The following is a 24596-nucleotide window of genomic DNA, read 5'->3' as shown; positions in this document are numbered from 1 at the left end:
TAGGGCAGGAAGCTCTACCCATAGTAATCCTAACCCTAGCTCCAAGTTCCCTAACCATAGGAACCCTAACGCCAGGGCGGGGTGTCCCACCCATGAGAATCCTAACCCTAGGGTGGGAAGCCCTGCCCATAGGAACCCTAACCCTAGCTCCAAGTGCCCTACCCATAGGAACCCTAACCCTAGGGCGGGAAGCTCTACGCATAGAAGTCCTAAGCCTAGCTCCAAATGCCCTACCCTTAGGAACCCTAACCCTAGTGCAGGAAGCCATACCCATAGGAACCCTGACCCTCGCTCCAAGTGCCCTACCCATAAGAACCCTAACCTAGTGCAGGGCGCCCTACTCATAGGAACCGTAATGAGGGCTGGCTTTAGCAAATGTGGGTCCCGATTCGAAAAGTTTCAACGGTGTCGCAGCAGGGATGACTGAAAAAAAAAGACATATAAAAAAACTCGTGGGGCTTGTACTCACCAGGTGGCGATCCTAGTGTTCGGAGGCAGGTCCTTCATTCGCTCCGGGTCTTCGATGGCACTGAAGGACCTGCCACTGAAGTGCTGATGGAGACCTGGAGCGAGTGAAGGACCCGCCGCCGAAGTGCTGCCGAAAACCCGGAGCGCCGTCGGATGAGTAAAACTTTAAAAGGAGTCTCTAGCCAGGGAAGGGATTCTCGGCCACTTGCCCCCCCTGGCGGCCCTGCCACTGGGCACGGGGCCCTCTTAGACGCGGGGCCTGATTCGGGGGAATTGGTGGAATTGGCCTAAAGCCGGCCCTGATGCCCAGAGACAAACATAGCTGCCTAGGGAACTTTGAAACTTAATGCCTAAACTCACCCGATGCCTTACAGGGTTCAGCAGGAGTTTTGAGGGTTGCCGTGGTGGGATTTAGGTGCCCTTATATCTTTGTGGATCAAGGCCAAAGTTTCTAGTCTTCATTGTGGAGAACCAGAGTGTACCCACAAGGCACAGAAAAACCTTTTTTTTTTTAATTCTCCATTTTTTCCAAGTCTTATTCTTGGAGGACTGACTTACGACTTTTCAGCACTTACAGTTAGCAATACTGTACATCTCATGGGTATATTCTTTGTGGGCCGTGTCTGGCTGCAATGCAGAGATGAAGCAAGAGAACTTGTTGAGCTTTACCAGTGAAACAACCCTACCAGCTCTTTTCTAATAGGTCTGTTTTTATAGACACAATTAGGACAGGAGTCAGCTAATCCACAGTTGCAATGGTAGACAAGTCTTATAAAAACTTCTAGCCTTATCAGCCTTTGAATTCTCTACATCTGTAGTTTCTCTATTAAGCTATACTATTTCCCTCATGTTCTGCAGCCAAGGCTGTGCTAGGGAATTAATTTAAAAACACTGTTCTGGGACCTATTACTAGCATTAGCTAAGGGAGTTCTGACAGCTCAAGTGGTAGAACCCTGTGTTTTTGTAGCTGAAGTTCCAGGTTACTTAGTCCCAGCTGCCCAGGTTTATGTGCATTATTAATATAATTGTTTCTGTTGTTTGCAGCAAATTAATTTAGCACACTGGGATTCACGCATTTAACAAGTACATACATGTTTTATACTTTATATAAAATCCTTGTATTAAAAGCAGTTATAGGCTGACTCCAAGGGATATATACCCCCCTGCCCCAATGGAGATCAAATATGAATTCCTGTTCATAGGCTACAAGGAGTCCAGTGGCACCTTAAAGACTAACAGATTTATTTGGGCATGAGTTTTCATGGGTAAAAAACCCACTTCTTCAGATTTTCCTAGGCTTAGAGCCTTGTGGAGAGAGCAGCATGCTCAACCCCCTATCACTCTGAAGTGATCTCTCCACCTCTGGCCAAGGCACAAAAACAGATTAACAGGCTCTTCCACAAGCAGTGCTGTCCAGTCCTCAGATGGAGAGTCACCGTGCCAGGGCACCTTAGGGCAAAGCAGGAAAGATGAATGAGGGGCAAAGTGGAAGAGGCCCCAGTACCCAGTTAGCCTCTGAATGAAAGCATGAGAAAGAGAAAGAAAAAGAAAAAAAGAACAGGGAGTGTCTACTGTGTGGTATCTGTTATCTTCATTGCCTTTCTCCTAGCATGTAATTAGCTATATTAATACAATTTGTTTCCTCCCTGTCATAAAAAAAATACATACCTGATTTCCTGTTTCATAATTAATCCTCAGCTATAGTGCCACATGGAGAGGTTGCGGTAGCTTTTAAAAGCTGAAAGCAAAACAAACATGGATGTGCAGATATTATTTTTAAATTATGGGTAGGGCCCTACCAAATTCCTAGCCATGGAAAAAGTGTCACAGACTGTGATATATGGTGTCCCCTGTGAAATCTGGCTATTGTAAGTGGGTTGTACTATTGCCACCCTTACTTCTGAGCTGCCTTCAGAGCTGGGCAGCCAGAGAGCGGTGGCTACTGTCCTGGAACCCAGCTCTGAAGGCATCATTTGTGGGGTGGGGAGGCAGAGCCAGCCTTATGGGTGGGCAATGTGGGCAACCACCTAGTGGTCACACCATCCCCACCTCATACACACAGCCAGTTCAAGGCCTCTTTAACACCCGCCCTCCCCGAGCTCTGGGGCTCCTACCATGCGCCAGGCTCCAGCTGCTAGTCCCAGCTGGGCTGCAGAGGGGCAGGGGAAGAGGAAGTCCTGCATGAGCTGCTCCCAGGGCCAGGTCAGACCTATCTCTAGCAGCAGCAGCACAGAAGTAAGGGTGGCAGTACCATACCATGCCATCCTCACGTCCATGCTGCTGCTGGCAGCAGCGCTCGCTGCCGAGTTGGGTGCTCAGCCAGCAGCCACCGCTCTCTGACCACCCAGCTCTGATGGCAGTGCTGCTGCCAACAGTGGTGCAGACATAAGAGTGGCAATACCACAACCCCCCTACAATAGCCTTGGGACCCCCATGGCCCCCTTTTGGATCAGGATCCCCAAAGTTACACCACCATGACATTTCAAATTTTTAAAATCCTATGACTATGAAATTTACTAAAGCGGACTGTGAATTTGGAAGGGCCCTAATTATGGGTGATGCCTATGTAGGGCATTTCTATAGTATTTGTGACCTGAATATAGCTAGTCAGGCTGCTCACGTCTTGACTATTCAGTGTCTAGTACGTTCCTGAGACAACCCACAGCTCAGACCTATCAATTAACGGCTAGGCATCTCCCTTCTTTATAACCTGGACTTTGCCCCCTCTGCATATATTGATATTTCCAGGTTCGTTATTTCTACAATGCTCTAGGCATTTAAAGAAGAGAGTCTCAGCAATGACTAACCCATTCAACATTGCCTGTTTCTAACCCAGCTCAACAGAGTAAGTAAAACAGCAGATAAGTTAATTTAATACTTTCTTCTTTTTCTTGGGTAGAGGTTTCTTAGTAGCGGAAGTGTGATAGTCAAGACAGCGACTGGTTTAACTTGATAATATGGAGTTTCGCATGCCACAAGGAGAGAAGTAAAGAATAGTAGTTGTCTTCCTTTATATGCATTTCTTATAGTATCAGAGAATAATGTTCAGCTTTCAGATGCTTAATGTATGTTTTAGTGTCTAAACAGATCTATCTATTTCAGAGGTGATTAGAATAAGGGAGTTGAAATGTCTGTTTTCTCTCCTTCAGTTCATGGACCCAATTCTGATTTTTTTACACCAGTGTAAAGTCAGGAATAACTCCTTACAAGCCAATGGAGTTGCACTATGGTAAAAATAGGTGTGAGTGATAGCAGAATCAGGCCCTATGAATCTGAGCTGCTTCACCATTTCATAGAAATGGAGCACAGGAAAGTGTAGTATCCTGAATCAAACCCCTACTTTGCTCCTGACCTGGTCTTTGAAAGAAAGATCCCCAAAAGAGAGGCAATCTCAAAGATTCCATTTCAGGTTTTTGCATTAGGGCTGGACAAGTCACTGGAAGTTTAGTTTTAGGTGGACATCCATGCAAGTAAAATGTATTCAGTAAACCAACTAATGCTGTCATATTGGGTTTCTAGAACAAGTGACCCACCTGTAAGTGACTCCTTTCCAAATCTGCTTTAAAACCACTATCTATACTTGATATAAAGTCAAAACTCACCCTCTTCCTGAAATCTCATTTTGTGAACAAAATATAAAGATTAGACCAAAACTTCTCTCCACATTTGACTGCTCTTAGGTATCCCTTTAGGGCTACTGAATCACATCCCAGAAATCCTCTCCCCTAGATAGCCACTGCCACCTCATTTATATCCAGGTGGCTAATGAGCCACTTAGATGAGTCAACAGATTACCCTTTCTCGGCAATCAGTGTTAATAGGGTAAGAGGTTTCAGGCTAATCCAGCTTCTTACACCATCTATTGCTCCTCTTGGCTGATCACTGCTTCCTCTCTCTATTCAACATGACATTTGTGTGTGTGTTGAATAGCACATGTACAGTTTAGTTATCAAATTGGTTTGAAATCTATTTTAAAGAAGAGCATGAGTGTATGTCCTTTCATTTCCAAGTAGCTAATAACTACCTTAAGTGTGGCTTAATGGATGGAGCAGTAGCACGAGACCTTTGTTCTAGTCTTAGCTCTGCTGGTAGCATGCTGGGAGGCCTTGGGCAAGATATTGCATTTCTCTTTGCCTTTGTTTCCCCATCTGTAAAATGGGTATGATACTTATCTCCTTTGCAAGGCGCTTTGAAAGCTACTCATGAAAAACACTATGAGACTTACATATTTTTGGATTGTAGAGTTGAAATTTCTCACAAGTTCAGAGACTGTGCTCAGTTGGAGCAGAGGAATGTGTGGTAACAGTTCACACATTTGGGTATACCACAAAGAGGGGTTTTCCAGGTTGAATACCCAGCAGTGAAAAGCTCAGCCTTGTAAATTGAATGACTATCTGGGATTGATTAACAATCACTTCTGCCAGTTACCATTAATTTCTGGGGACAGATGAATTGGTTCAGGATTCTATCCATTAGCTCTCTATGTTAGCACAAGAGATATTTGGAGGGCTAGTAAAGGCAATGATAACCGATAGTGCTTTTTATTCAGAAGGACACCAAAGCATATTTGAAACCAATTTACAAGGACCACTTAACCCACCATAGCAGTACAAACACCCACAGTGGAGCACAGTAGATGTTTTACAGTGTACAGCAACATGACCCAAAACTACAGAACAAGCAGTTTAGAAGAATACGATCCAATGAAACACTTGAGAAAGTTGCCTAGGTCAGCCTGAGAGATAGTCAAGGCATGCCAAACCTCCCTCCACCTTATAGGAATTACCCCAGTAGGACAAGCCAATTGTCTATAGTCCATTGCCCTGTCTCCTTCAGTGGCCAGTGTCAGATGCTGTTGAGGAAGGTATAACTCCTTTGGTACACTTTGTTGTATGTTAATAGACCAGGGTGCGGGGTGGAGGTGGAGGATTTTGTTTTTCATCCTGGAGCTGGTGACTATCTTATGCTTGAAGCATGGGAGCTGAGAATCCTTGTAATTTTCCCATTCATTCTGATATAATTAAATGGTGACCTCAGAAGTTTTTACATGTTGATTCCTCCCCATGTTCTCAGAAATCCTGGACCTTCAAACCACACTGCCTAGGACTAAGTTATGAGCGTCAAAGCCTGCTTGTTGTCCCATTACTCCAGACTCTTTTTTTTGTTTCTTTTCCAAAAAAGCAGTTGCCTGCTCCTGAAGAGCCTTCACCTCAAGCTGGGATGGAATCTTGTTGGCAACTGCTGCCTCAGTCTCTGTTTTTCCTTCATTTGCTGCTGCTGCCCATCTTTGCTGAAGGTGCCACCAGAGTCTATTACCTGGGTATCTGTGAGGTGGAATGGAATTATGCTCCAACAGGGAAGAACATAATCACAGGCCGAAGCATTAAAGATGACCCGTATGTTTAACACCTATAAGTATTTGAGTCTAAAAAAAGCAAATGGCTCCGGAGGATTATGCAAGAAGTTTTGTTTAGCAAGCAGCTGATGTTGTCACATATCTGATCTTTATTGGCTTAATGGTTAACCTGTTTTTATCGTAGGAACATAGAAATTTTTACGTTGGGATAGGCCAATGATCAATCTAGTCCAATATACATTGACCAATTCCAGATACTACTGAGGAAAGTGCAAACCCTTTAGAATGCACCTTATTGCATGATACTATATTTCTTCCTGACCCTAGCAGGTGATCTGTTTATGTACCTTGAAGCCTGAGAATTTTATACCATTATGTACACAGGCAGTTAGAGGTGGTCAAAAATGTATTGTGACAAAAAAATACCTTTTTGACTAAGTGGAAATTTTTGCAAGAAAGCTTATGTTTTCATCAAAAATGTTCAGCATTTTGTTGAAAACCCAACAGCCTGAAAACTGAGAAAAAATTGGTTTTCAGTAATAAAAAAACCCCATATTTGGTTTCTGGTTTTCAAAAGCAAAAAAATAAACCAAACCAAACCAAGTCATTTAAATCACAACTTAAGAAAAATTCTGAAAAAACATTCTCTGAAAATGAAAATTGTGTATTTCCTGTTGAAATTTTTCATGGTAAATAAAATCCATTTCCTGGTGCTACACTGTCACCATGAATTCTTTGTACAATTGGATCACTTATTTTAAAAAAGCATATAGCAGAAATAGAAATGGTTCAGAGAAAGGCAACAAAAATGATCAGAGGCCTGGAAAGATTTTCATATATGGAGATATTTAATAGGTTGGGACTATTTAGTTTATAAAGACGACAAATAAGTGGGGACATAATAGAAAATACATATAAAATAATGAATATTTTAGAGAGGGTAAATCTTGTGTTTCTATTCACCTTCTCTCATAATAATACAAGAACAAAGAGACAGTCATTGAGATTAAACATAGAATTAGTCTGTGGAACTCATGTCCACAGGGAAATAAATAATAAAACTAGTTAAAATTTTTTGAAGGAAAAGTTTTTTAGTTGAAAATATGGCCTAGGTTTGAAAATGAAACTAAATTTGCAATAAACAGATTTTTTTCTATAACTATTTAGATCACACGTGCATCAGGCTGGCAAAATGTCAGGGCTTTTCATTTTGAAATGGAAACAGCTTCAACCTTTTGAGAGAGAGAATGTATGTGTGTGTGGGCGGGGGGGCGGTTTGCTGGGTGACCTTGGGCATGTCCCTTTCCCTCCCTGGGCCTCTAAAACAAGGATAATGATACTGACCACCTTCATAAAGCACTTTGAGATGAAAAGTGCTAAATAAGAGCTAGCACTTATTACACTACATTATATAATTTTTATAAGATTTCATAAAATGTAAGTCACTGCCAGGTTCTCTCATCCCTTTTTAAAACATCTGCTGTGGCCCTGCTACATAGAAGAGCTGGCTGCAGGAGTGACTCAGTGGATGTGGTGCAGCTCTGAGCCGCATACCTACAGCTCCACCCTGCTCTATTACTGTGAGTGACAAAGCTCCAGGTTGACTTCAGAGGTACAGCACTGAGCCAATACAGAACAGTTTTTCTATTTGCCCATGTGCCAGGACTATTTTTATTGCTGCAGCAATGATGATGCCTAGGAAAAAATATCTTCACCGTCCATGACCTGACACACTAATACTTGAGCCAAGATTCACCTCTCATCTAGTAGGAAAGGAAAGGAAAAAAAAAAGCAATCCACTGTTGTATTGACCATTGGACACTTGTAAGAGGTTTAAACTCTGCAGGTTAGATATGTGCTGGGGACACATCAGCCTCAGCTGACTACTCTTTCCAGTAATATTTCACATCGGCTTTTGACTAGAACCTCACCCTCTTTTCTTGTGTCAGTCTTTGTGAGAGCGCTCAGGAGATTTTTGTTCCCCCTTGCAACTCACAGAGCATAGCTCCAGTCTGCACTAGATTTAAAGGACTAGAACAATAGGTAGGATAGCAATCACTTGGGCTCTCAACTTTCATTCTTCAGTGCATAAAATGATCATAAGATAAGAAAGAAATTTCCCCCTGTCCCACCATTGTATAGCATCCACAGTTAAATACATTTAGGGGGACTGTGTCAGGTCTTCCCCTGAAGCATTCAGCACTGACCGTAGCCAGAAACTGTCTCTCAAACTAGATGGTCTGATGTGCTGATCTATTACATTGTGTCAGTTCCTCTCGTATTTTACAACATTCAAAACCAGACAAGAGTAGCGAGGCCAGTGTTATTGTCCAGTCGGATTGCAGTCCCAGCATTGCCATAGGGTCCTGGAAGAGGAAGCACGATGCTGGACTAGGAGTAGGGATAGACCGCTGGCACAGCAGAGACTCTAGGAATCAGCTGAGAGCTACATTAGGTGTCCCTGTTATCACTACTCCCCATGGTATGCAGCTGTAGTAGATGGCACATTATTCACAATCTGTTATCCTGTTTTGAATTTAACAGAGAAGCCTCTACGTTCCTCCAGTCTGGCAAGGACAGGGTGGGAAGCACTTACAAAAAATCTGTGTATAAGCAATACTCAGACTCCACGTATACAAGAGAGATCCCCAAACCTGCCTGGCTGGGATTTCTTGGGCCCATCATACGAGCAGAAGTGGGTGACACCATTACCGTGCACCTAAAAAACTTTGCCAACCGGCCACACACGGTCCATCCTCATGGCGTCTTCTACAAGAAGGACTCAGAAGGTAAATGATCCCCCGCTGAGTTGATTCAGGTTCCCACTGTGAATTTAGGAGTATATAGGAAAGCAAAGCCAGCTGAGAAGGGGTCTTGTTTGAGTTGGCTCAAAGCAGTATCACCTGGAAAACTGGTATAGTTAGGCTTTTAGCAATGCCACCGCATGCAGGGTTATTGGGTTCCTAAGCAGTACAGTACCATCTGAGATGGGTGGACTTTTTCCAAACATGAACTCCTTAACAAAATGTCCAAATTCCTTCCTAAAGAACACAATCTTAGTAACACTCTCATTGCCTGAATACAGCAGCTGAAGATCAGCAAGCTAGTAGCTAATAAATGTTTATATTATAGTGCAATGCATATTTAGATGTCTTTAATGTGATGAATCTTGAGGTGCCACAGGAATGATAGACTATCAGAACAGAGAGTCACTGTTTGAAATAGTCCCAGGGAATTTAGAAAGGAACTATTTCTGGGGTACTGCAGATTTGAACTGAAACTTAGCACAGTTCTCTGTTTTCCAATGAGAATATAAAGAAGCAATTTTTAGAACATGGGACCACGAGTCACCTTTCTGGTTCAGCCACCAGCATACTGGGCAAAGTCACTTAACAACTTCCCTGTGCCTCAATTTGCCCATTGGAAAAATGATGATTATATTAATTACGTGGTGTGAATCTTAATTTGAAAGGTGCTACAGAAGTGGTAAAAGTAACTTGCAGCTGTCTGTGCTGTATCTAGTGTGAGAAATGCAGTACATGTTTGTATGTTATATACTCTCTGCCAAAATTGAATGGATGCTGTGATTGCTCAATTATTCCAGGGTCCCTGTACCCCGATGTGTCCTCACAGGATCATAAGAAGGATGATGCTGTTCCACCAGGAGGGAATCACACATATACTTGGACTGTCCCTGAAGATCACAGCCCGGTGGCTGACGACCCAACCTGCTTGACCTGGGTCTACCACTCTCACACTGATGCACCGAAGGACATTGCTTCTGGGTTGATTGGGCCATTACTGACATGCAAAGAAGGTAAAACCTCAGGGGAAAGACAGCTCAGAGTTACAGCTTCACACATACTGAAGACTTTGCAATGATCTCACTTATGGTAACGCAAGCAGTGATGCTTTGTTAGACAGCTCTCTAGTTCACGTGGAACTTATATGTAATCTGAGATAGTTCTCAATTTCTAGATTGATTCTGATTGTTATTTCTTTGTGGCGTAGAGAGTTAGTACATTAACTTCTCAGCTCTGTGAATCAGTTCAAATGCACAAGTGGAAATTCAAGACCCCATTTGTACATATTAAGAAAGAAAGAAAGAAAGACAAAGCCCCCAAGCCTCCTCCAAACCCTACAGGATTTCAGCAAGAGTGACAACACTATTGAAAGATCCGGGAGCGCAGGGGGTGCTGTAAATCAGAAGTGAGACACATTGGAATTTAGGAATGGAATAGCAGGGAGTACTGCAGGTCTAGGGTGAGGTGCATTGGCAGACCTCAGTGATAGTCTGGGCTGGAAAATCACTCATCCTCTCTCTTGCCCTAGGAGCTCTGACTGGCACATCTCAAAGACGGCAAGACGTGGACCTTGATTTCTTTCTCATGTTCAGCGTGATTGATGAGAACCTGAGCTGGCACCTGGATGAGAATATTGCATCATTCTGCACAGACCCAGAATCTGTTGATAAGGAAGATGAGGAGTTCCAAGTGAGCAACAGAATGCATGGTGGGTGCCACCTTTCACACTGGCTTTGCCCAGTCAATCTATGCCTGGGGAGCTCCTTCCCTGATACCCTGAAGTGCAGTCTCATCTGATGTGTGCAGGGATGGTTTGAGAAGCCAGTGAGACCTTGTGCTGAAAGATGCCCCATCATAGGGGCAGCCATATCAGCACCATCAAAACAATCATAATTTTTGTCAGGGTTTTGGCTTTTACCGTCAGTGAACGTGTGGCCATTAATCTGATGTCGAGAATAAGATCCATGTTAGAAAATGATTTATGGAAGCAGGCTCACTGGGATTGGGCAGGAGAAGGGAAAGGTGTTCTGCTGAGACCCGTTTTCTGAATGTCCCATGTTTCTGTAATGGGACCTGCAGGATGGAGCTGTGAAACCTACCTCCACCCCTTTCCTGATCTCTGCTTCTGATTCACTTGGTTTTACAGCTATTAATGGTTATGTGTATGGGAACCTGCCTGAGATGACAATGTGTGCTGGGGATCACGTGGCATGGCACCTCTTTGGGATGGGCAGTGAGACTGACGTTCACACAGCCTTCTTCCATGGACAGACACTCACCATTAGAGGCCACAGGTCTGACGTGGCCAGCCTCTTTCCAGCCACTTTTGTTACAGCTGACATGATCCCCAGTAACAACGGGAGATGGCTTCTGAGCTGTCAGGTCAACAATCACCTGCAAGGTAAGGCACAGTCTGGAATCTGTCCTGCACCCTGTGGCCCCCATTCACTTCCCCACTGTGGCCCCTTGACACTACGGGATGAAGCAGACCAGTCTTGTGGGCAATGTCCCATGGTAAAAGGCCTTCCCCTGCTGGGTAATCAATGGTTTGATCTGATGGCTCCCCTTATATTGCATAAAACTTGTGAGTTACAGCCATCCTGGTCTTTAATATGAAGGTGCAGCCTACAGGGATTACAAATGCCAGATGTGACATCTCTTGTTCAGCACTGAATATCACAGGACTGGAGCACCTGGTGGTGCTGCAGAAGGCGCTTTACATCAAAGTGGAGCACTGCATGCTGGGACCTGTAGTCTCTCCGGGCTGTACCTATATGGTACACATGAGGGTGGCTGAGGGCTATTTTTGTCCACTGACCACCCTAATGCGATGTCCGCTCCCAGCCATGCACAATTTGTGACAACTGGGCTCAGTGACTTGTGCAAAGGGAATGGGTGGTGCACTGTAGAAATAGGTCCTCTGTCTGCCTTCCATTCAGAGTGGCAGACGGGAGTTAAGTGTGCATTTGCTTCTCCCATGTGCAGCTGGAATGGAAGCGGTCTATGAAGTCAGACAGTGTTCTCAGAAAACTCCGGAGTCCTTCATGAATGGGACAGTTCGGAAATACTATATAGCTGCAAAGGAAGTACAGTGGAATTATGGCCCCTCGGGGCTTGACCAGAGCACTGGGAAAAGTCTGCAGGAGCCAGGCAGGTAAGAGGGTTTTTGCATGCAAGGCACTATATTAAATCTGTAGCCATTGTCTGGAATACGAGCTTGACAGAAACGCTCTCAAGGAAACTTGGAACGCCTTTTTCAACGGAATGGTTTAACATGCAATTCACATAACATACATTCACAAAGCTTCCAGGTGTCCCAGCATGCTGTACGGTTGAGGGACACAGCACAGTTGCCTCCAAGTTCCATCTCTACTCACTGTACCTGATTTAGCAAGAAGCCTGCAAGTTTGATAAAAGAATGTAGGTACGATTAAAAAAGCAAGTCCCGTGGCAGACACAGGGTGGCATAGGTGGACTACAGATTTACACTGAGCTTCCATCTAGCCTTCTATGTGAAATCTAGCAGCAAATGCAGAGCGATTGAAATAAATAGCTCTCTTGAGGGTTTTACATACTTTCATTCCGAACAGCTGAAATAATATTTAGCACATATAAGGGTGTTTAATATTTTCAGAACACATTGCAAATAGAAACTAATGAATTCTCACACCCATCCCTGGGAGGTGGTAAATGTCAGGCCCATTTCTTACACATGGGAAAACTTGAACTGCACAGTGGTTAAGTGACTTGCCCAACACACCACACAGTGAGCCAGTAGCAGAGCCATGGTTGGAGCTCAAGAGTCCCAGGCTCTGTGCTCTCTCCACCAGATTCTGCTGCTTCTTCTGGAGGGCACATTTTGGAATGCAGGGGAGGGGATTAGTCTCTTTTCATTTCATGTGTGTTTCTTTTAGAGTTAGGATTGACACTACCCAAAACATCCCAATTCTTGTAGTGCTTTCCTGAGACCTCCATGGAAAGTGTTGTTGAAGTGGTGTTGATTCAATAGAGGGCATCTTTCCCTCTGAGTCAGTACTGCAGTTTCTTTTGGATATACTATTCTGTACATCCTGACCCCAAACTGTTGTACAGAATTGCTGTATAGCTATTAAACAGTGGCCATGTTCCACCAGAGAGTGGGCCGCGTTCCTGGGAAGAGCGAGCTGATCCCTACATAAAGTCTATCAGTTTGTAAAGGGCTTTGTCACACTCCTGGATGAAAAGTGCTACCTAACGGCATTATTATACTTGGCACTGCTGGGTTTTCAAAATCAGAGGTTTTGACTCAATTTGAAGGGCTGCAGAGCTGAGAGCTGCTGCTGTCACTGCCCTGATGGGGGCAGGGGAATTTGCCTTTTTGTAAAAGGACATGAAATTTGTTCTCTGTGTTTAGCTCTTCTGAGCAGTTCTTCAAGCATAGCGCCAGCCGGATTGGGGGAACCTACTGGAAGGCCAAGTATGTGGAATATACTGATTCAACATTCCGGGTAGAAAAACAACGGTCAGAAGAAGAGACGTATCTTGGGATACTTGGTAGGGATTGTCTGGCAACATAAACCCTCTTACAACACCTTTTAGAATGATCTAGCAGCACCAAAAATGCTGATTGGCTGGCACTGTCCCATAATTCCTAGGAGTTATAACTTCTGTGGTGGAGGTGTTTCCTGCATGACATTGCAATGCAGCTCTTTAGAGCAAGGAAGACCTATACTGGGGGGTGATGGGGTGGTCTTGAGATTGGTGGGGACCCAGTATTGTTCTGCCACAACCACCTTTGGAAGCTACCAGGAAGGGGCAAGGAACACATTATACCCCTATCTCTAACTAAACAAATCACAGCAAAGAGCTGGTCTGACTGAGCTTCTGATTATGTGTTTCTGACTGCGTCTTCAGGACACAATGCAAACTCCACTTTCTGCTTAGAAACTTCTTCCCGGGAGGAGCTGGCAATGCTCTTTGTGATCAGATAATGCCGAGACAAAAGGAGTGGGACTTGGAGAGTGAATGAATCATGCATGGAGGGGCACAGCATTAATTCCTTTGAATAAATTTTAGTACTGTCTATAATTTGAGCATTTGATGCCTAGATAATATTCTGGTGTGAGACACAACAGGAATGTGACAGATCAGAGTAGAGTAGATCAGATTAGATGAAGTAATAGATTGATTAGTCTGGCTGGTTGGGGTTAGTTCTCATAGAGGCCATTAGGGAGACGAAAGGCCTGATCCGGTCCCACTGAAGTCAGTGGAGCTTTGGTCACTGATTTAAAGTAGGATCAGGGAGTGAGTAGGAACAGGACATAAATCACTGCACCAGCTAAGGAGAAGGGGGTAGCTCTCCCTCTCCCTCCCATTTAATCCCAGCCTTTTGGGCCTGGAGTAACCGCTTCACTGAATTCTCTCAGTCAAACTTCAAGCTATTTTACCTTTAAATAGTTCCCCCATCCCTGCCCCGAATGCCAGTCTGCCCGAAGGGCCAGCAGTCCTACTTAGCATGGCCAAAACCAGACAGCTGGCGCTTCTTCTATGCCCATTGTTGTTAGTCATCTGTGGCTGTGAACTCTGGGTAGAAAATGGCCATTGATAGCCTGCTTTGTCCAGTTATCTTGGAAATCACTTCATTATCTCCTCTCTCTCTCTGCGTGTGCAGGTCCAGTTATAAAAGCCGAAGTAGGAGACACTATCTTGGTGACATTTGCTAATAAAGCCTCTTGGCCCTTCAGTATCCAACCCCATGGTGTGCTTTATGGAAAGAAGTGGGAAGGAACGCTGTACCACGACGGTTTGTTACTTCATCCCACCTCCTCTTTCTAAACTGAGGCAGTGACAACCCCTGTGGTGTGGTTCCACAGTCTGCAGCCACACCCCATTGGGTGGTGGTCTTCTCCGACCTTGCTAGCTGAGCAAAGCAGGGCCTGCTCGGCTAGTGTACCATGAGAAGTGGGGCTGGTGATGCAGTAGGGGATGTTCTTCCCTTTGACCTATCACTGAACCACTGCCCAGCATGGCACCACAGAGGAGGTGGTGCTGGAGGTACTATCTCTTGGAGAAGAGATGAAATCATGGTGCTGACCATTTCTGGCCCCTAAAGATCCCATGACGCTTGTTTCAAGAGCAGAGATATATCCCTGGTCACACTGTAATTTGGGTAGCTATATTCCACCTGCCAAAATTCTCCTGAAGATTTAATTGGATATATTTCTTTATTTCATGCCATCAGGCCCACCTCTGTCATGACACGTACAATAAATTTGCCCACACATGTATGTCCAGTAATATGTAAATATGTCTCTACTGTATTTCTGAGATATATGATGGCTACCCCATTCTACCCCGGAAGTGGCTGTCCTTTGGTGGTGAGTGAAATGAATCACAGTAGCAGATGACACTGAAGTGCTGCAGAGCTTGCAAAAGGGGCTGTATACATGAATACATATCAGCATCTTGTGTTTTAAAGGTCTGTCATGGAATGGGGCTTCAGTTGAGCCTCTCCATAACTTCACATACCACTGGACTGTACCACAGCATGTTGGACCCACTGCCAGTGACCCTCCTTGCCTGACCTGGATGTACTCCTCTGCGATAAATCCCATCCGAGATCCCAGTTCCGGCTTATTGGGCCCTCTGGTGATCTGCAGACCTGGGACTCTCAACACCAGCAACAAGCAGGTACAGTCAGCTCTCCCACTGCAATGATTCAGGCTCTTCGTCCTATGGTGAAGAAATAACTGGAGAAAGGAGACCCCAATAAAACCTTGGTAACTGAAATATAATTAAAAATACATGGGTGGAGGAGGCCCACAGATTAGAATAAAAGCATCTAGGCAGAATACGTGCGCTGCCTCAACCATGCCAAATTCATGCATCAAAGTGTCTTATGAGAGAAGCCTAACACATTGGATTCCTGAGGTATTTGACTAATCTTTGACTAATCTAATCTTGGGGTTTAATTTAAGGGAAAGGGAAACCTTTTGCATTTAGGTGGGTTTTGTCAAAATCCTTGGTCTGACCCTATACTGACAGTTATGGGATTACACAGGGATACATTTGTCCTAATATACGTAGGGCAGAATGCCCTATTCTTTTTCTTCCTTTTCTTCCTATTATTAATGAGAAGTGTGTGAAAAATTCACCACAAAATTGAAAATACTGAAAATCATTTTCATACTATGTTGAAAACAGTCCCGTTTTTGCTAAAGGTTTGTGCAATTTTTGCTTGAAAGATGGAAGATTTTGAGTTTCAAATGGAGCTAGGTTCTACTTTAACTCAGCCCATTTTGAGAAGAACTCAAATGAGGGGGTGATTTTACAACAAAAGCACATAAAATAGGTGGTGTTCTGCAGGCTTTTGTGATGTGGAGATAAGTGAAATCCTAGGGCTGACTAACACTTTCCCTTGGAATTTAATGAAGAAATGGTCATCACTTTTGCACAGGTGTTGCCAAGGTAGCACAATGAGTACACAAGGGGAACAGGAAGCACTGACAGCACTGAAGTAACAGGCCCACATTTGACAAACAGGGGGCAGCAGAAGACAAAACTAGTTGCATGATTGTGAATACATTGTAATGTGGATTGGGGAGTTGCTGGTGACTTTGCGAAGCAGCTGCTTTTAAAGCCTCCCTTGAAGATCTTGCTTTCTGGATCAGAATGATGTGGCTAAACTAGATGGAGTTCAGAGGAGAGCAAACCTGGTTAAGGGGCAGGAAAGTCTGATTTTGAGGAAAGATTAAACTATGTACAACTTGGCAGGTGGAGGGGAGATTATAATGATAAACGATTTACAGGTATTTGAGGGTGTGTAAATAAATCCTCGTGTCAAATAATTAAGAGTGGTCCAAGGAGGTATTACTAAGAATAAGAGGAGGAAACTGAGCAAATGGAAATTTTGGCTAAATATCAGCAAAGCTCTCCTCACAGGGAAATATATTAGTGTGTGTGGAATAGGTCCTTCAATAGAAGTTGTGGAAGTCTCATTGCTTGTCAGTTCAAACTGGACTCAACAAAGTTTTCAAGGCTTGATGGTAGGAAACAAATCGGGATTCTGATCTTGTATTAGGGAGGAGTGAGGTGGGCCCGGCTCCAGATCCTGCATAGTGGAGAGTGTTCTGATTTTGACCCCATTGGAAACTGGTGGGGAGTGTCCCGCACCTGAACCTATGGATTGTGGGGGAAGGAGAGAATGACTTTTCAGTCTGGAAAAGATTCTGATCCCTTTACTCATGCTGAGAAGCACCTTCCTGCACATATGGTCCCAGTGCTGCTCTAGGACCACTTGTAAAGTAAGTGCTACTCAGCATGAGTAAAGAGATCAGCATTTGGCCTCTAAGAGGTGGAAGTGGACAACTTAAGAAACAAAAAATTAGAAATTGCCATCATGCAAAGCAGCCTGTACTTTAACAGTTGACAGGTGTGGGTGATCTGTGTGTTTTTAAAATGAATGATCATTATTGTGATTATTATTGTAGAAAGGGATCGACAAGGAATTTTACCTCCTGTTCAGTGTATTTGATGAGAACCTCAGCTGGTATTTACCTGCAAATATAAAATACTATTTGAGAACGGAAGAAGCTTTCGTGAAAAAGGATGAAGGCTTCAAGGAGTCCAACAGGATGCATGGTATGGCCCTGTGCTCTCTCTTACATAGGCAGTGAGGACAGAACTATGAGGTGTGGGTCCATCTTTAACTGGTCGGAAAAAACTCTGGAATAGCTAACTACTGCCATGGCACCTAAGGATCCCAATACCGGTACCTTGGACATGCCATGGGGGGAGGGGGAGGGGAGAGAGAGAGAGAGAGAGATCAGGTGGACTTGGGAATTAAATTTCTGATTTGCATCAAAGGCACCTCTTTTGATAATTCTCTACATAGCAATGTCTTGGAGAATGGGTCATGGGACATGAGGTCCTGCTGTGCCCAAAAGCATGGCTCAAGCAAATCCCAGGGGTGAATTGCTGGTGAGCTGTACTGAGGAATACACAGCACTATGCAATTCCCACAGGTTGCCCTACATTGTAGGTATGTGTGTACAGAGGTCACCTCCTAGCTAGTGTGTAACTGTGTGGTTTTAATTCTTTTCTGTTGCAGCCATTAATGGATTTATGTTCTATAACTTGCCCAAGCTGGAAGTATGTAAAGGGGACACTGTGTCTTGGCACTTTCTGGGTCTGGGCACTGACACAGATGTGCATGGAGCCGCATTCCAGGGAAACACTATTCAGATGAATGGGATGAGGAGAGATGCAACCAATCTGTTCCCTCACACGTTTGCTACTGCCCTCATGCAGCCTGATCATGAAGGTAGATGCCTGCACAACTTCTCAATGAGCTCTCTCAAATGTTAATATTTGTTCTCTCATGCTGATTTGTCTACAAGCGGTGTCAGAGTTACAGGACGAGCTGCACTTTAGACCCCTTTCACTTCCTCTTGAGTGCACCCCTGCAGGGACAGCACCGGCTTCCTGCCCCTCACTCTCGGTGGAACCACCCAGCCATACCATTAATAAACTACTAGATCTTTGGGCTGTAGCACTCATTTCCCAACTGTCTTAACCTGACAGGCCCAACTGATTTTGACACTGGTCAGTCCTCTCACTCTGGCAGCCTGTGACAGGATAAATTTGCAGTGACACAGAAAGAACTTTTTCAAAAACAAAGTACTGATTTGCCAAAGGGAACACTGCATGTAGGAAAATGACTTAAAAACAAAAGGTCACATATGCATCTTATCATACCTAAGCTTAGCATCTCCAGCTATAGCTCAGGTAGGTCCAGTTTATCCCAGACCCCCTTTCTGAATCTGAGGGTTTGTTTTCATCCCTGCAGACCCACTCACTGTGTCAATCCTTCCTTCCCCTCCCTTTCTGCAGGATGAATCCTTTAACTGGCCGGTGTCTTTTGATCTCTCTTTCATGCTTGGCAAAACAGCTGTGTAACTTTGTTGGCACCAAGCAGGTAGTTTCTTTACAGCCAATAACTTGGCTGGTGTGTGAGTGCTTGCTGGGATGTTCCTTACCTAGGCCATTGTTTTGCCTTCCTGCTTGGCTCCTCTAACAACAACTCTCGATCTGACCCCACAGCAAGACACACCTCATAAAGAGACACACAGAGGTATGCACCATATTCATACGAAATAATACAGCTATTTCCCGGTTCATCTCACATAGTAAGGAAAGGACTTGCTTAGATCTTTAGAGCTGATCTTTTTGTTTATGATGCCCCTAGGCACTTTTGAAATCTACTGTCAGACTAGCAACCATTACCAGTCTGGGATGAAGGCACGTTACTCTGTCTCAAAGTGTGGCAAAGGGGCGCCTGCTCCTGAACCCCAATACGAGGAGGTGCGGACACACTACATCATGGCACAAGAGGTGGAGTGGGACTACTCACCAGATCGCAGCTGGGAGCTGGAACACCACAACATCTCTGGGCAGGAAAGGTAAAGAGGGCACCTTGGGGAAACCTGTGGCACCTTCAGGCAAATTTTGTAAAACCCATTCAAACAGGGGAAGCGGCTTTTTACTGGAGAGAGCCAAACCTCTGCTGATTGGATGGATACTGGCTAACCATGCCATGGTACTGCAGACAGCCCTCATCAGGGGTTCGGGGGCCAATTATCCCCTTTAATCCAAACATTGGCAGTGTTTTTCCTCCCTGTATTCTGCAGCTCCCTGCATATCTGTATGAGAGAGGGAAATTCCATCTCTGTGGCCCATTTTCATTACTGGCTGCTCACTGGTGCCAGCTGAGGTGGTGGTTTTTTGATGCAGGCCATCTGTCCACCACCAAATAGACTGATCTTCCCCTAACACCCTTCCCGTAAGCCAGCGAGCAGCCACCCCTCATAAGGGAATGCGGTAACTTTGATCACTATCATCCCGAGACAGAGTCCAATGGGTGGCTTGGAAGTGTGTGGCTCTGTATCCTCTTACCAACTCCCAGAGCCATTCAGCTCCCTCAGCTGATGTCATATGAAACTGGGGACTCTTCGGGGAGGAAACTGGTTCAGTTAATGAACCCTCTGCCCACAGAGAAGTGGTGTTTCTTTAATGCAAACAGAGCAGTGTTAACGTAACAGCACTCTGCATTTCTCAGCTATGGCAACCAATTTCTGAGCAATGAGAATGGACTTCTGGGCTCCAAGTACAAGAAGGCAATTTACAGGGAATACACTGATGGGACATTCAGAATACCCAAGAACAGGACCAGCGATGAGGAGCATTTAGGGATATTGGGTAAGCAATTATTTGAGTGGTGCATCTCTCACTCGGACAGGGCTGAGACTTAGTCCTGAAGAAAGAGCCAAGGAACTGGGACTTGGGAGAGCTGGGTTTGACTCTGCCTCTGACTGGCTGTGTGGCTGTGGCCAACGCAGTTCTCACATCTGTTCCCCCTCATCTGTACATTAGGGGCAAAGAGTCCTGTGGCACCTTATAGACTAACAGACGTATTGGAGCATGAGCTTTCGTGGGTGAATACCCACTTCGTATTCACCCACGAAAGCTCATGCTCCAATACGTCTGTTAATCTATAAGGTGCCACAGGACTCTTTGCTGCTTTTACAGATCCAGACTAACACAGCTACCCCTCTGATACTGTACAATAGGGATAAACCCTACCTTCGTAAAGCACTTTGAGAGCTATGGATGGAAATCTCCAAGTGCAAAAGAAACCCCTCTGTGTAGCATCATTAAAGAAAGACCCAGGCACCGTGAAGCAGAGGAGCATGCTGTGGATTCTTATGAGAGTCTAAGGAGGCAAGAGCTCCACTGCCTCACTCCAGGATATTTCAGTACAGCACAAGCAACGTGAGGCAGCATATCCAATCTAAAAGAGCAGGCTATGGCTATGAGCCGTCATGGTTTCAGGCCATTTTACACTGTCAGGTCTGGTTAAATCAGACCGTTGGATGATGATAATGAATCATTTGCATTATGGTGGCACTCAGAGATCAGAACTGGGTCCCACTGTGCTGGGCACTGTGCTCATAACAAGGCACGTTCCCTGCCCTGAAGAGTTCACAATCAGAGTTTTCAGGATCGTCTTGAATGTGGGGTTAACTATGATTCTTAACTTTGGGGAAGGGATACAGTGGTGAATAATTCACCTCCCACCCCTACGTTAAAGTGATTTCAATAAATGATAGAGAGAAATACTCTCTTTTGGCCATTGATGGAAGCTGCACTCACAGTGTGATCTTCCTGTTTCAAGGTCCTTTTATCTGGGCAGAAGTTGGAGATGTCCTCAACATTGTGTTTAAGAACAATGCTACACAAGCCTACTCCATTCATGCGCATGGGGTACTGGAAAGGAATGATGGACAGGTGGAAGCCGCAAAGCCTGGTGAGTCAGTAGTCAGCTATTTGTTGGGCTAACTTCTGTTTATACGGCAGTGACGACTCAACCCATTAAAAAGACCCAGCTAGGAGGGTAGAAGTTATTCTGGTGTGTTTGTTTTAATGTGATAAGTAATTGGAGCTGAATAGAAACCAGCCTTTCATGTTCAGTGTATTTTTATTGTTCATCTAATGTACTGGCTTGGCAGCCCTGGACAGTACCATCCTCTCTTTAGCCACAGAAGGCACACAACCTGGGTAGTGGCAGTGCAAATTCCCTCCTCCAGGTTACTCACCACCAGTGCACCCCTAGCCTGGAGGGTTCATCTCTAGAAATGAGAGGGACTGTGACAGAGTGCCGAGAGATGGAGCTTGAGCCAGCAATCTGGCCACTATTAGCATCAGTTAGCATCCTCTGGAGAAGGCCTGAGTGATCTGGGGTGTGCCTGATTATTAGGCCCCACTAGGACTAGAAAGCTAATGGGCTAATTAGCCCATCAATAGGCAAGCAAGGACTATTTCTCTGCAAGGGCAGGGGGGACGGGGAAATCACTGGAAAGTCTTCAGGAGCTCTCTTTGCCATTGTCCACAATCACAGACCTCTCTGAGACCTTCTTGCCTATAAACACCACCAGGTAGTTTACAATGTTTTAATCCCTCCATCAGTACATAGCAATGTCCCCACTCTTTTGAACTGTATCCCATCTTCTAATCCCTTCTCCAAAATAGGAGGGATAGGGACAGGGAAAGTAAGGCAGCTCTGCTCTGCAAATGCCTTTTATCAGTATTACCTTGCCTTCTTTTTCTCTTCCTCTCTTTCTGCCTTCCTAAACTCTTTTTAAACCACTTGTCTATTAATGGGCTAATTAGCTCATTAGCTTCCTAACCCCAGTGCGGCCTAATCATCAGGCACACTCCTGACTAATCAGGCCTTTGCCGGGAACCTAATTGGTGCTAATAGTGACTGAAGTGCTGGCTCTCCATCCCCCAGCACTCTGGGGACCAGCTAGTGACATTGGGCTGTGATAATGTTCTTTTATGATGTGGACAACTGTCTGCTAGGAACTGCTGAGACCACCCTGCACAGCCCTCACTCAAGGTAACAACTTTTGGTCACTGGCACCATGGGCTTGACTGGAGCTGGCATCTCATAGGCTCTGTATCTGGACTACGCAGCCCCTCCAAGCCATCCAGACTCTCAATCAGCCTCTACTTTTAAAATATATAACAAAAAGTTGAATGAGAGTGGCAGGTACCTCTGTGAATATACTTCAAAGCTTCCAAAGGTCATGCCGAGTCTCCCAGGAAGTGAGCCAGAATTTCCCTGGAGAACACTAGTCCTGGGTGATTCAAGTGAAGGTGAGGTGATTTTCCATAAGTTGGGGTTCAACTTTTCCACTCCCCATCCCCATCATGCCACCTCCTTTGTTTGTAAGGGGAGGAAAGAGTCTCTAGTCTATTGTTCACAACCAGGGAAAGAATCTGTAATGTACACGAGACTGCCATAATGTTGCTCTTTGGGACAGGCACCATGTTTTTGTTCTGTGTCTGTATAACATATAGAGATCCTGGCCCTGGGCTGGGGCTGCTAGTTGCTGCTGTAGTACAAATAGCAACTACTACTACCACCGTCACTCCTTTTTGTCTCTCAGGTGACATTGTAACTTACCGCTGGGATGTTCCTGAAAGATCCGGTCCAGGACCAAATGATTTTGTCTGCGTTTCTTGGGTTTACTACTCTATGGTGGATCCTGTAAAGGTAAAATATGGTTGGAATCTTAGAATAAAACAAGTTAGAGATGGAATAAAACAAGTTAGAGCCTCAGTGATCATCTAGACAGTCTCCTAGGAAACAATCAAGGGTTGTTCCCTGTAGGATATATTTTAGTGTTTGGCCTAGTTTAGAATGCGGTGTCCCATGTGATAGAGCTTCCACTATTTCCCTTAGGGAGACAATTCGACAGGTGAATAGATCTCATTGTTGATCTTGACATTAAGCCTAAATTCTCCCTTTCTTAATATAGTCCCTCATAAAATAATTCCTCCCACTCCTTGGCGTTAACACCCTTCAAATATTTATACGGTGTTATCACATCTATCAGGGAGGTGGTAAGGCCATTCTGCACTGCCATATAGAGCTGGCCAGCTATGGAGCAGATGCACGTACCTTTTAAGGGGTGGCTTAATGTCCCCATGTACCGTCAGTAGGAGAGTCACAGCTCCATGTTGCACCCAATGCACAGCAGTAATTAACTGCTAACATCTAGCCCTGCACTTGTAGTTTCTGTTAACTATTTCCAATAGACTACATTTCACACACAGGATTGATTATTCAGTGGCTTGCAAAGTACTTTATGGAGAGTACTGCAGGGAATAGCAAGTCAAGGTGCTGAATTGTGGTGGTGCTGTGTGCAGGAGGGATGGGAGGAAAATCCCCATCTCTGAACACCTCCGACTTTCTTCTCTTTCCTATTAGGATATGTACAGTGGCCTGATAGGCCCCCTAAAGGTCTGCCGTAAAGGGGCGCTGGGCTCTGATGGGAGGAGGAAGGGCATCAACAGGGAGTTTGCACTCCTCTTCCTGGTTTTTGATGAAAATCAGTCATGGTACCTGGAGGAAAATGTGAAAGCTTATGCACATGGGAATCAGAGCAAAATCAACCTGCAGGATGAAGAATTTGTGGAAAGCAACAAAATGCATGGTGCGTGGCCTTCACTTCACATCTTTTACTGGGCCCCATTCAGAGCTGCCTTTGCCATTTGCATGGGCCTAATTGACAAAGGTACCGAGATAGGGAAAGAGAGTTCTTGACCTTCTGGCCCTACTACCAGAATTAGAAATCCAGACAGGAGCCATTTCCTTTTAGAGTTGTAGGTGTTATTTAAGATTGCTAAATTGTGTAAGGTACATTGTGCATTGGCTGACAGATGCCTAATACACAAAGGCCTGATTCCTGCTGAGTGCTTCCTTTGGCTTTAGTGGTGCTCAGCACCACACAGAATCAGGCCCTGTGTTGCCGCTATTAATGTGGCATTTATAAGGCCCCAATCACAGATGAACGTAGGTGACAACTAATCATTACTATCATCCAAGCAACAGTGACGGAACAGAAAAGTACAGGTGCCAGAAGTTCCCGGCCTCACAATATGTCTCTTCAGCACGTACCCTCTCCCATTGCCCTCAGTGGAGATTTCCCTATGTGTTGCCTTGCTTTATTATGCTGCTCTTTCATTGTTTTGGATCCTTATTTCATTTGCAGACAAGGTGCAGCTCTCATTGTTGCTGTGCTAATTGTGAAATGAATCCTACTGAATAGCAATTTACAAATGACCAGCACCTCAGAGTAATGTACAACAACATATAGTATGCTGGAATTTGCCTGTTGATGGGGACCTGTAATGTTTCCACTGCTCAATAAGTGCGTGGGCAGTGGACTTTAAAAACGTGTAACTGTGGTTAGGCAACAAAGATCATATTTACATGGCCTGATCTTTAAAAGCACCGAGCTGCTTCTGCTACCTTCAGCTCTTGGAGATGGAATGTTCTTCAGTAGTAAAAGCAAAAGAGCAGGAAGGAGGAGAGTTCTGAGATTTAGCCAAGCTACGTCACTGACATAGCGTCCGCTTGGGAC

General features: G+C 44.7%; 1 protein-coding gene and 1 long non-coding RNA gene across 7 annotated transcripts in view; one reads left to right on the top strand and one right to left on the bottom strand.

Moving 5' to 3' along the window:
* HEPH (hephaestin) overlaps positions 1-24596 on the top strand; it is a 35162-nt gene that overhangs the window by 3332 nt on the left and 7234 nt on the right. Inside the window, exons 2-18 of one of the 5 annotated variants that reach the window (XM_039489898.1) lie at positions 3217-3313; positions 5653-5864; positions 8369-8613; positions 9429-9641; positions 10157-10336; positions 10775-11029; positions 11614-11782; positions 13022-13161; positions 14279-14410; positions 15086-15297; positions 17097-17247; positions 17717-17929; positions 18854-19067; positions 19724-19863; positions 20840-20971; positions 22617-22723; positions 23441-23666. In XM_039489898.1, the coding sequence (XP_039345832.1) occupies positions 5689-5864; positions 8369-8613; positions 9429-9641; positions 10157-10336; positions 10775-11029; positions 11614-11782; positions 13022-13161; positions 14279-14410; positions 15086-15297; positions 17097-17247; positions 17717-17929; positions 18854-19067; positions 19724-19863; positions 20840-20971; positions 22617-22723; positions 23441-23666 (2905 nt within the window). In that variant the 5' untranslated portion in view covers positions 3217-3313; positions 5653-5688. Of the gene's footprint in view, positions 1-3007; positions 3314-3430; positions 3455-5649; positions 5865-8368; positions 8614-9428; positions 9642-10156; positions 10337-10774; positions 11030-11613; positions 11783-13021; positions 13162-14278; positions 14411-15085; positions 15298-17096; positions 17248-17716; positions 17930-18853; positions 19068-19723; positions 19864-20839; positions 20972-22616; positions 22724-23440; positions 23667-24596 lie in introns of those variants that run through there. The other 4 variants (XM_039489897.1, XM_039489899.1, XM_039489901.1 and 1 more) reach the window with 4 other exon arrangements.
* LOC120372633 overlaps positions 15221-24596 on the bottom strand; it is a 62028-nt gene continuing 52652 nt past the window's right edge. Inside the window, exons 2-4 of one of the 2 annotated variants that reach the window (XR_005585081.1) lie at positions 22634-22715; positions 17121-17163; positions 15236-15356 (exon numbers count right to left, since the gene is read on the bottom strand). This is a non-coding gene — a long non-coding RNA (uncharacterized LOC120372633). Of the gene's footprint in view, positions 15357-17120; positions 17164-22633; positions 22716-24596 lie in introns of both variants that reach the window. The other variant, XR_005585080.1, reaches the window with a different exon arrangement.

The sequence above is a fragment of the Mauremys reevesii genome, linkage group 9, assembly GCF_016161935.1.
Source record: "Mauremys reevesii isolate NIE-2019 linkage group 9, ASM1616193v1, whole genome shotgun sequence".
In the NCBI taxonomy this organism is placed as follows: Eukaryota; Metazoa; Chordata; order Testudines; family Geoemydidae; genus Mauremys; species Mauremys reevesii.
This window is presented reverse-complemented; position numbering and strand designations above follow the sequence as displayed.